The following is a 12285-nucleotide window of genomic DNA, read 5'->3' on the forward strand; positions in this document are numbered from 1 at the left end:
CGTAGTTCTGGTTGTGGATTTGTTCAGAAATCATACATATATGACCCATATATTTTTTTTTTTTTCTTCTAAAACAGGAGGCTGGATTCACCACTTTCATGCGAACCCTTAGAGAAAGAGACCATGAGAGGGTAGGAAAGAAGAAGGATGAATTGTAATGTCTGCCTCAAAAGAAGCTTTCCGCTGCACTGTGAATGGTTCCAGGTCTTTTGTTAATGCACCTGAGACTTCACATGTTCTCAAGACAGAGACTTTTTTTTTATAAACAGCCATGGCCATTTTGTACAATTTTGAAATAAAGTGAAACCACTTGATTTTTAAAAGGAAAACAAAAACAAAATACCAACAAATTGGAATGTTGCCATAATGTTTTAAAGAAAAAAAAACTTAAGCATTTTCTCTCATGTTGTGAGACTGTGCCCACTGACGCTCCTATGCAATATTTTTGTAGTCTATAGTGTGTCTGTGGGTGTTTGATAAGGTGATTTTTTTACAGGTATTGCAGCACATGTTTAACAAACCAACAATGGGGGGGGGGGGGAGGGGAGGGAGTAGATGGCCCTTTTTAAAGAAACAAAACCAAACTGAAGGGAAGTGGGACTTGCAAGACACAAATGATCCAAATGCAGCTTCACGTTCTTTTGAAATAGTTATGTGTTCTTCTTTTTCTCTGGGGGAAACAATATTGAGGTGCTCAGGGATAAGTAAGGTGTTGGAGTTAATGAAGACGTCGTCATTGGCCAATCCACATCTGTTGATTTCATTTCAATCTCTCTACCAAGACTGTTTACATACCTCTATAGAATGTATTGATTTAGTTGAGCCAAGTATCAAAAACCTACAGAGCATGGGTAGAATTAAACTAAGCCCTCCTTTTTGACATCAGTATTGTCAAATGCCTCTGTATGTTATGGTAGAAGCAATGACCTTATGGGATATACAGTTACCCTTGTAGGGTATGCAGCCTCCCTTCAAGTTTTGACTGGGCCATCTGAAACATTTGTTGGAAAATGTGTTACATTTAAATGTTTTGATAAATGCGTACTACTTCTGGTAATGCAGTAATTACATACGTTCATGTTTACATACCAAAAGTTTATCCACATTTGTATGTTGAAGAGTTCCTTTCTGCTCATGGAGGAGTTGCACACACAATCTCTTAGACAAAAGCACCCTTGTAAAAGCTGCCATAGCAGCAGTTGACTTGTTAACACCTGATGTTTTTAAAAAAGAAAGGCATTTTCTGGAGCTACATATGCCTTTCATAGGAGGGCAGCAAGAGAGGCAAGAAGTTGTGATTTACTACAAATAAATCTGACAAAGGAAAGTCGCTTTTATTGTTGATCAGCCTTGTTCAGATTCTTCTGTGTTGGGTTGTCCGAGAGCTCCTCAGTCTGCCTGTTTCATTTTCTGTTTCGAATGTTTGAAGGTGCAGTTAATGGACAGCACATCACTGTGCTGCCTAGGATGTGCGTGGCAACTCACATCCATTCTGCATCTATTTTTGCCTGTTCTCTCACCCAGTGAATGGCCCTGTGCATTTGGCGCTCATTAGACTGCTGAAGCCAGTAGTGAGTAATCTGGAATACCAGTAGCCTGATGGCCTTGTATGGTAGCCAGCTTGTTAACCGTGACTTAAATATAAAAGTGGTGGAGCTGTGCCAAGTATTTTCTCTTTTTAGGCACCTTCATTCACTCCATTCAATCAGCTGTCCGGTCATACCTAATATCCTGGGGTGAAAAGAGCTTAATTTATTCAGAGTCTTACTGTTGTTGTTTTTTTCTTTCCTGTTAGCAAGATGCTTCATTTTGCGTTCAGTGCTTTTGCATTAAAAGTCATGATAGTTTTCTCCAAGCCAGCCTTGTGCTTGGCAGCATGTGTTCCACCCTGCACTTAACAAGTAATGTGTACTGATTCCATTGGATATGAAACAAGAATTTCTTTGCTTACCGGCAGACAACTGAGAACGATAGTGCAGAACTTCCTGCAATGTTTTTGATCACAGAGTCAAAGCAGCTGGCACTAAGGAAGGCAAATAGTCTCCAGAACCGCTTGTAGGCTGTGCCTGTGTTTGTGCTAATTGCTGAGAAACGTGGGCTTCTTCTGAAGGGGAGAAAATAAATCATCGCTTGCCAATGGTGACATCACTTGTCAGCATCGTTCTGAATTGCAGGCTTTAGTTAATGTTTAGGATAGGACAATTACACACTGTGCCTCAGACCCGTAATTCCTTACAGCCGGTTACACCATAATAAAATTTAAATGAAGGATTCTTGTTTTTTCCTTCAGTCTTTTCTCAGTTACTTCTTGGCCTTGGGCTTTCATTTCTTTTTCTTTCCCTTGGCTAATCAGGTGTTAATGCACAAATATACAATATTTGACAATAATTCACCTTCTGTTATGAGGTTGTGATTCATCTGGTTTATAGCCTGATTTTCTTTTTCTTTTTTTTATTTAAATCCAGTTTTGAACAGCACAAACAATTGCATTACATAGCTGACAGCAGCCTTGGTTACTGTGAACTACAGCGTGCCATGAGCTGGGAGCTTTACTTCCAAGGCTGTTCAATGAGTAAAGCCAGGTTTACACTCAGTTACAGTGTTGTAATTCTGATGTCTCCAGTAAAGCAAAAGTCAATGTTTGTATTTGCTAATGAAGCCAGTTTGTTTACATTTGGGCCAGTCAAATTAAGTTGAAATTGATTATTTTTACAGAATTACCTAATCAGAATTACCTAATATGTAAGAGCTCTTATTTTGTGTGCGATGACCAACTGGTCCAACACACTCAGACTTACCAGCCAGTCCTGGGAGATGCATGACCTCAGCATTTGTAATCATATGGGAATTTCTGCCATGGTTCAAAATGGGTAATCAGATGTTTCAAATCATGAATCATTTATCAGCAAGAAACTTAATTGCTGATAACAAATGGTTTGGAGTGAATCAGAGCATTCTGCTCTGGATGAGTTTGATCTTTCAGCCTTTTTAAGATGCCCTGACATCTGCTACACAGTTAATCCTAAACAGATTGAATCTTGTTGAGGAAGAGTAAAACCTGTACACCAGCAGAGGTGTTGAGCAATAGGTGTGCGTGGCTTAATTCCTCAGCACTGGTTTGAACAAGATACGATAGCCCACTGGTCTGTACTAGACCTGTTGTTAGACCAAGAAATTATGGGCAGCGGGAGCAGATACTTGTGCAGACAGGTAGCAGCTGCATAGGAAGTAGTTTTCCTATGTAATGAAAGAGCCTGAGATGTTGGGTTCCTTTCATCCCACAAAGGAGAAGGAGTCAGACAAATCTAAAACGTATGAATACATAGACTTGTGTAACTCAGGTTGGAGTGCCAATTCTGGGCACATTGCTGCCCACTGCAACCCCAGTAATGCTTTGGTCTCTTCTAAGGTGTTGTCCATCCATCTCTGACCCAATGAATATTCTTATTTGGTTAAACTAGAGCCGCTCCTCCAGATGAGACTAGAACAGACTTGCTTTCTGATTGGAATCAAGAATAGGATGCCCAGGGAAATGGTGGAAGTTTTCAAGAACCATAGAGATGTGGCACTGAGGATCATAGAGTGCACACTGAGGAAGGGTTGGTGGTTGGACTGATTGATCTTAGTGGTCTTTTCCAACCTTAATGATTCTATTACTCAAAGAAAAGCAACTTAGCAGATCTTCATTTCCTCTTTCTCCCTCCTGTAGAGTTTATACTCTGAGTGCTTCAGAGGGAGCCTCCTTGCAGATGGGATTGCTTGCTGGATGGTTTTATTTCTTTAAAAAGATAGCTGCTTTTCAGAGGAAAAGTCAAGACTGAGTGACTCAGTCTACTAGTCTATTTTCCTTTTAAAAATAAAAAGCAAAATTGTTCTCCGTGTTCTTGATAGTGTTACGTTAAGAGAAAAAAAAAAAAACAACGTTGTTTTTATGGATTTCCTAGAATAATACTCAGCCCCTGCCAACTGCATTTTACAAACTGTGAAGCAAGCCATTCGCTCCGAACGATGCTCGGCGGAGCAGGGACTGTTGTCCACGTGCACCTCATTTTAATTTAATAGGCTTACTTCAGTGTGATTGGGTCTGTAATGTTACCCTGGGATCTGCAGGAGTGTGTTCTGGAAATGGGAAAAACGAGCTTTTACCAGCAGGTGCTGAGCACTGGGGCCAGACACTGGCATTCCTTTGCCTTTGGCAGCACAGTGTCAGTGAGTGCTTGGTGCTCTGCTGGAAGAGGCAGAGCTGAGCCCTGGGGGTGCAGCCCTTTGGCTGAGGTAGTTGTGTACGGAACTGATTGGAAATCTAAATTCCCTGTTGTTACTTTTGTGGCTTGCTATGAGAAGATGCTGTGTTTTCTCTGTGCATCCTCCTTTTATTTACTGGCTGACAAATGAGAGAATCTGGGTGTTTCTCCAAAGGGAGTCATTGCCCTAATCCTAGCCCATGGGTGTCCAACCTTCTGGCTTGCCTGGGCCACGTTGGGGGATCTAGAGCCGCATCCACAAAGGTTGCTCCAAACTTAATGCCTCTTAATTATTTGCATGGACACTACAACCAATACAAAGAGTATGGTAACACTGTTTAATAGAGCAGATTCTCGGCTACAAAACACTATTTTTTCCACATAGTGACCACCACCAGCTCTGCATTTTCACCGCTGATGAACAGGAGCCTGCATGTCATGCTCATAACAATCTGCACCAGTGGAGGTGACCCACTGCTGCTGTCACCACTGCTGAAACACATCACCCACCACCTCCGTGTGCTTATATCCACTGTTAGGTCTCCAAAAGTGTTTAGCAAGCATTGATGGGTGTCAACAGGTGCAATTTTTACACAGAAAACAGAAGATCAGTGGTATTTGTGAGCTTGTTTTTGTAAGTAACGCGTCAGGATTGTTCAGTGGAAGTGGTTGCAGTTCTCACTGAGCTCTCAGGGGATGCACTTACAAAAATGGAGCCGCAAATAAACCAAAACATTGATGGCTTTTTCAGCAATCTTGAAACCTATTCTCAAATTCCTTTATCAAAAGGGAAAGCACGACTGCATATATTTTTTACACAGGGCCATGTTTAGCCAATGTATTAAAATGCATGAACTTATTTGCCATGACTTGAGCCAGCACTGCACTGCACCCCCTGCCCTGGCTCAGAAAGCATCACGGTGCTAATTATTCTCTTTAGCTTTCGGACACTGATAATTTATCCTTCCTACTGCTCCTGAATCAGTCAGTAATGAGCACCAGTTAGTCACATGTGGCAGATACTGCTCCCTCCCTCCCTACAACACAATTCCCTTCAAGCATTCATCACAGGAAAGAAGCTCCTACACGAATAAAATCTTTTCGAATGAGTCTCTGATGCCCCAGTTAAGTGGGTGTCTACATTGCAGGCATGCAGAAGAGCCTTCTTCATTAATATGAGCAATTCTGCGTGAGCTGATTAGCTCTTGCAGCTCATTTGGTAGCAAATGTGTAAATCCGTCACACTTTAAATGCCAAATATGTGCAGAGTTCAATGATGGAGAAGGAGGAAACGTGCAACAGTTGGAGGCTTTACTTGCAAAAAGAGGACCTTGCCCCTTGGAGCTCTGGATCTATCTGGAGCATTTGTCATCCCTCTGTTGTGCTCTTTTTTTTCCTTGCTGTATTAATAATCCTTCCTGCTGCTGTGATGGCCCTTCAGTGTGTGTGGGTGTTTAATTTTGCGCCTAATGTTTCTAACAGACACCTGATAGCTGGTCTCAGTTCCCATAAAACAATAACAGCCGAATCCACGCAGCCTTCCTTGCACAGCCCGTGAAACCCAATCAATCAGTTGCTAACGCTGCATTATTAATGACTCAGCCACCATCAGTTTTCCTGTCCTTTTTTGTTGGTGACAAACTTAGGAAGAGAAAGGAAAAAGAAGACTGAGCAGCCAGTTACACAATTGGTGCTGAAGTGCTGCTACCAATAAAGGAAAGGCACTACGAAACCATAGGACCTGCACAGAGAGAGGCTGGCTTACTGCTGCAGACAGAAGTGCTCTCATTGAGTTAATCCAGAACAAAACAAGAAAATTGGCCTGAAAAACTCGTTAATGCATGTTTTTATTTCTCTTCTTGCTGAGAACCTGCAGGTCTATCCCAGCTCAGAGGCCTGGACCTGCTGGCATAGGGCAGCATTCCCCTTAACTAGCCTAGGATCTGGTTTTCATAGTGAGAGCTGGCTGCAGAGGGGATGTGACTTCAGGGACAATATGGAGAAGACAACGTAGGCTGAGGATAATTTTTCCTTTCCAGAGTGGAAGGAGCTGCCTTCAAGGTTGATATTCCTTGGCACAAGGGGATGAGGACTGGTTCATTGGACTTAGGAGCCCATCACCCCTTCCACCTGCAGGAGATAGCACAAGGATAACAGCATGACTCCTTTCTTTGTCCTAAAATCTACTTCTCTGCCACAGCATCCCTTAAGCGAGAGAGCAGGATAAAAAGAGGGACTACAGAAGCAGCAGAGGTAGAGTTCACCATGTAATGAAGTCTTCTCTCTTCAGAGAGGTACCACAGTATTAGCTGCATTACATTTATTTTGGATAGATGTATAATCTTAATTGTTGTGTATTGTTTGCATTGTAGTCTCAAGATCTAGGTCCTCATTATGCTGGATGCTGTACAAATATATAACAGACCGTCATGCATGGAAAGGCTTTTATTATGTAAATAGTCAGGTTGAGAAAAAAAAAAGAAGTGGTGTTATCTGTGTTTTACAGATGAGGCAGCGAGAGGGAAAAAAAGGCAAAAGCATTTTGCCCAAGGACATACAGTCTGTGGGTCAGTGCTGGACTTGAAATTCAAGTCTCGATTTAGTTCCTTAGCAGCTCTTCTTTCAATTTGGGTACTGCACACAACATAATTAAAAATAAAAACGAAGCACAAAGACAACAATACCATGTGTAATTTATCTCAATCTGGAACAATCATCCAGTACGTCTGGGCCAAATCCTCCCCCACTCTTCTCTGTTCTCCAAAACCTGTATTTCTTTCACGTCTTATACCTGTCATCACCTTACAAGTCACGTTACTGCACACTTTGTTCTGCGATATTCTGCAACATACATCATGTTTCACAACAAACCTGCTAGGGATAAGGCTCTGTTCCATATGGGGCCATGTCCCATTGGCACAGCTCACTCCATTTATATTCCAGTCCTTTTTAGGAGTGTTACTAGAAGTAACAGCTCTAAATATTTAGAGTAATGAAGTAGAAAGGATGCACGTGTGCTTCTGCCAGTGAATACAGTGAGGCATCCAGTGTGCCTACAGTCACTGCTCAGCTCTACCTGCAAAGGCAAAAATGCATTATTGATGTAAATAAATAATCTATACCAAAGACGAATAAAACATGGATTTCATTCAGAAGGCACAATGCATTTGCTTTGTGTATATCAAGGTTTTATGCCAAGCTCTAAGGAATAATGTGGAAGGAGAGAAATGTAGAAGTCACAACAGTCAATGGAAAACAATAAAACGGAATTGGTATTTACTAAGGGTAGATAATGCCAGACTAACTCAATAGCTTTCTCTGATACAGTAATTATTTAGCTAGGCAAGGAAGGAAAATCTGTGTCTGGACTTCAATAAAGCAGCTGATTAGGAGCCATGTATAAAATTATATCTCCTACCTGGGGAAGTCTGAGATTTATAGAGAAGCTGAAAGGCAGGCGGTGTGCTAGGAGAAGCGGAGGCACATCAGAAGGGAATCATCTGGAGTTCCTAACAAGTCGGTCATAGGATTGATTATTGTTTAATGTTTCCTTAATGACCCAGGTGGAAAACAGAGGTGCCTGATAATTAAAATGTCTTGAAGTCACGTGGCTAAGAGGCATCACTGGTGCAGGGAAGGTTCAGAATGCCACACAGCAAGAACCCAATGTCCTTGGTGAGGGAGGTGACAGCAGAACAACTCCTGCAGAAACAGCAACAGCACAGAAAGATTTGTCTTTGTCCTTGTATGGTGTAGACCAAAAGGGCTACTGAAACCCCACAGTGCAGTAGGAGAAACACTGGCAGAAAAGAAAGGGAGTATAAGCAGCCCTGTCTAGGACCCCAACACCACTTTGTGACAATATATGGTCCTGATCAGTCATGTTAAAGCTGGATGCTTACCAAGAAGAACTGCTGAGATGATGGGAGACTGCAGAACCTCTTAGGATACAGAAGCGACTACTAATTCAGCAGCAAGAGGCTGAGGTGAGAGCTGACTGCTCTATTAATACACTAGAAGGGGAAATACTACAGCAAGGGGGCATGAGAACAAGCGAGGATCAGTTGCCATGAACAACTTGGGCTATCAATTCAGTGTTTTTCATTTACCTACCTAATGAGGGTGTAAAAATTATAAGGACGAAAACATACCTGGCTTTAGCTGAGAACATGTATTAAATGGATTATTTGATACAGCTGCCTGCAGGGGACTGGATTTGACTACCTAGAAGTTCCTGCTGAGCCTATGCCTTAGTGTATTCCTGTGTCTTAGTGAGTTTCTATTACCGTGAGCTATCACCTCTATCTTATATCAGAAATTGCAGTACTTACTAATTCCCCCAGCCCTAAAGAAACCTTTCTGTCCTTCTGAATTAAATTTCAAATAGAACATCCTAACTGTGGATTGCGAAGCCATGCATTTGTTTCCTGCTCAAGTAAGTTTGTTGTGGCTATTATCATAAAGACTAATTTCATTAGGGACCAAAGGCTCCTTGAATATAAACTGGAGTGTTTATGGCAAAACTTTACTAGCAAATAATAATTTTCTTATTTATTGTAATTCTTTAAATGGCGCTTAATGAAATGTTTGGCCTCATGAAGTGATCAGCTTGGAATGACTTTCCCTCATATGAAAATATTTAAATACAAACAAAGTCTGCTAATGTGTTCAGTTACAGTCATGCAGGGAACTAAAGGGATTATGTGCACTAGGAGTATATTCCTGCAGCTTTCCAGAATGGCTTCTTCTCCGGGGAATAAAGTAAGCAGAAAAGCTCCAAGGAGAGACTGCTGCTGTAAGGATGGCGTGGGACACGAGCATCAGAAAAGCACAGTCGTGTTATTTCCATAAGCCCAAAACGCTGATAAAATAAATGCTGTAAATAAAAATGCATTAACAACATGCCGCTTTTCAAACTAATTGAGATGCAGCACGAAGATTGCTTTTCAGCAATACAATGTTCTTTATGCGGGAGATCATGCTGGGGCCTACTGCAACAAGAACCATTGGGATAATGCTGTTTTGTTCTAACATCTGCATTTATTAGCTTTGAGATACTTCGTTGTGACATTATGAGGTGTAAAGCCCTCAAGAACTGAACACTATTGTTGCATGAAAGAAACTCTTTGGCCAGCACGGGCCCTTAGGTTTGAATCAGCAAAGGAGTATTTAAAACAGAAGCAGAAAAAAAATAATAATGGATATTCTACTGATTGTTTTTATGACCTTGTTCACACTTCTGTTAGTGAGAAGAGTTAATCAGCAAGGAAAGCAATGTCTCTAGTGTTAATTTTCCTAACTTCCTATTAGTCATTCAAACAAAGACAACCTTAGCTCTTGTGATCATCTTGTCCAAAACCTTCCAAATCAGATGCAAATCTGTTTTAGAGCACAGAGCTGTTAGAATATCATGAGCTCCCAGCCTGTGCTATGGTGTCAGGGGTCTGATTCATATTTTTAAGCAGTGGTGATGGGGCTGGGTTGCACTGAATGCAAACTGACAGACACTGATTCAATATATGTGTATTTTCATGGGAACTGGCATTACTGTAAAAGAAATGGGAAGCACAGCATTGGATTATTAGTCTGGTTTCCAGCTAAACCCCCAGCCTGAGTGCCTCCAGCTACAAGTACCAAATGTTAAGAATATAGAAGCTGATGAAGTCCAGAGGAAGGAGCAACAGAATTATAGGGATGTTTGGCAAACAGAAGTTTTAGAAAGCAATGAAAGGTTTGACGAGTCTAAATCAGGGAAACCTAAGGAAGATGATAACATTTTAGCCCATAAAAGTGGGTTCCAAAGTGGATTAGAGATCTAGTTTATTCCACACCCACTGTTGAGCAGCAAAAGCAATAACCAGCTTCTCCAGTGAGCAACATCTTTGAGCTAAAAGCCATCCAAACTCATATCTGCTGCTGTTTTTATTCCTGCTGACACATTCATCAGTAGAATGGCTTCATTATTTTGCTGTATTCATGAATACACACCTCACTGCACAAACCACAGGCACACACCTGGCACCAGTCCTCTTCAACTTCTGGTGCCGTCCATACCCACCTGTGCACTCCTCCTGATCTCTTTCTCTCTCCTCCTTTCCAAACATCTACATTCCTTCCCTTGATTTGCCTTTGCACCTATGGGATTTACTTCTACAGATCTCACTTTTATCTGTCGCTACAGCTTTCCCTAATTTATTCCCCGTGTGGTGCCCCTCTAACAATGTTTTACTGCTTCATTGTCTTAGGGGAACCAATGATACGAGAAAAAAAGGTATTTTATACATATCTGGCTCATTAGCCATGCATTCTTGAATAACGGGTACGATTTAAGTTCACCATGAGAGCTGGGAGTGCTGGAGCTGTAACTTCACTTCTGCCTCCCTCAGTGACCTTGTGCAGTTTGTTAAGCTCCCAGGGCCAGGCTCACCTAAAAATAAAGAATACAGATATATAAGTATATATATAAAGATATATATATATCCTTTTTTTCCCCTAGGAATGTGTGAGTCTCAACTAATAGACCTGTATAGAATTGTTGAAGTTCTGTTGATACAAATGCCAAATGCTTATCTTTTTGCCTTCAAAACAGTCACAAATGGTCAGGAGGATTTTAGGGCTGAAAGATAAACAGTTCACGAGAACGAGAAAAATTAAAATGACACACGTGTGCACTTATCACAGACCTTTAGGCAGCCTCTAATTAAGCAATCACTACTTCTCAGCATTATACAGATGCTATCACACGCTGTTAAATTGTGTAGCAGCCTGTAATGCTGTGCACTCTGTTTGTACAGGATAAGGGAGCTCTGGAAATTACTGAGATTAGTGCATTATCTTTCCTACGTACTCTGTCATCAAGTCAGGATTGAGATGTTCCACGCTCAGCTGTACAAAAGGGACAGCGTTTCTTCCTTGCAGGCCATGATACTCATTAGCTCGGGGGCTGCTCAGGAGCCATCTTACCACTGCCAGGCACTGTCTCAAGGCTGTGCCACCAGGATGCCAGCACTTGGGGTTCCCTGGGTGTCTGGTTATAGCAGTAGGTGATGCTTAGAGAAGGCAGACTTAGATTTGGAAAGTGCTGAGGCATTTTGGTGCTGTTCTCCTGGTCACCTTGCTGCTAGGAGATGCTGAGTGTGACCAGAGCATGAGGCATGCAGCCAGCACTCCATGGTGCAGCAAGCACTTGTACAGAATAAGTAAAAATCAAAGAAATTGAAGTTGTTAGCAAGGAAATGGACTGCTTGCCTTTGAGAGCTGAGCTGCCAAAATAAAACTGCACAACGTGACAGGGAAATGGTAACGAGGAGAAACAGGGAGAAAATGATACACAGAATCATAGAACCATAGAACTGAGCTGGAATGGACCTTTAAAGGCCATCTGGCCCAACCACCCTGCAGTGAACAGGGACAACTACAGCTCCATCGGGTGCTCAGGGCCCCGTACAGCCTGACCTTGGATGTCCCCAGGAACAGGGAGGGCATCCACCACCTCTGTGGGCAACCTGTGCCAGAGCCTCACCACCCTTATCATGAAAAACTGCCTGATATCCAACCTAAACCTGCTTCCTTTTAGGTTGAAACTGTTTCCCCTGTCACAACAGGCCCTGCTGGTGTCTGTCCCCTTCTTTCTTATTCTGGTACTGGTAAAGAGAGCATTAATATACATGTCTCCATTTGGTGTTAGTGATGAGATTGACCAAGTGTCAGCCATCATTGCACTGTCATTCAGAGCACGCCGTTGATTTCTCTGGGAATGGGTGAAATGACGGTCTGGCATCTGATGCCCAACAGGAGAACAGCTCTGTCCTCTATGTGAAGGCAAGCACACACCAAATCCTTCACACTGAAACTGAACTCGTTGGAAACCGTTCGTATAATTACAAAGCCATCACACAGCGAAACCAGTAAGGTTTATTTTGAAGGGAACCCAATCCAAAGCACTAGGCAACCAACCCCGCCTCGCTCGCCCGCCATAGCGGTAGGCCCGGCCCAACCTCGGCTCCAGCCCCGCCCCCGGCACCGCCCGCATCGCGTCCCC

General features: G+C 42.3%; 1 protein-coding gene across 5 annotated transcripts in view; it reads left to right on the plus strand.

Moving 5' to 3' along the window:
* PDIA5 (protein disulfide isomerase family A member 5) overlaps positions 1-1344 on the plus strand; it is a 94905-nt gene extending 93561 nt beyond the window's left edge. For all 5 annotated transcript variants that reach the window (XM_085552316.1, XM_085552317.1, XM_032445970.2 and 2 more), the window contains one exon: positions 78-1344. In XM_085552316.1, the coding sequence (XP_085408442.1) occupies positions 78-158 (81 nt within the window). In that variant the 3' untranslated portion in view covers positions 159-1344. The remainder of the gene's footprint in view (positions 1-77) is intronic.
* Positions 1345-12285: the final 10941 nt, after the last annotated feature.

This window comes from Coturnix japonica, chromosome 7 (assembly GCF_054131305.1).
Source record: "Coturnix japonica strain WE chromosome 7, WE-NBRP24, whole genome shotgun sequence".
NCBI classification, from domain to species: domain Eukaryota; kingdom Metazoa; phylum Chordata; class Aves; order Galliformes; family Phasianidae; genus Coturnix; species Coturnix japonica.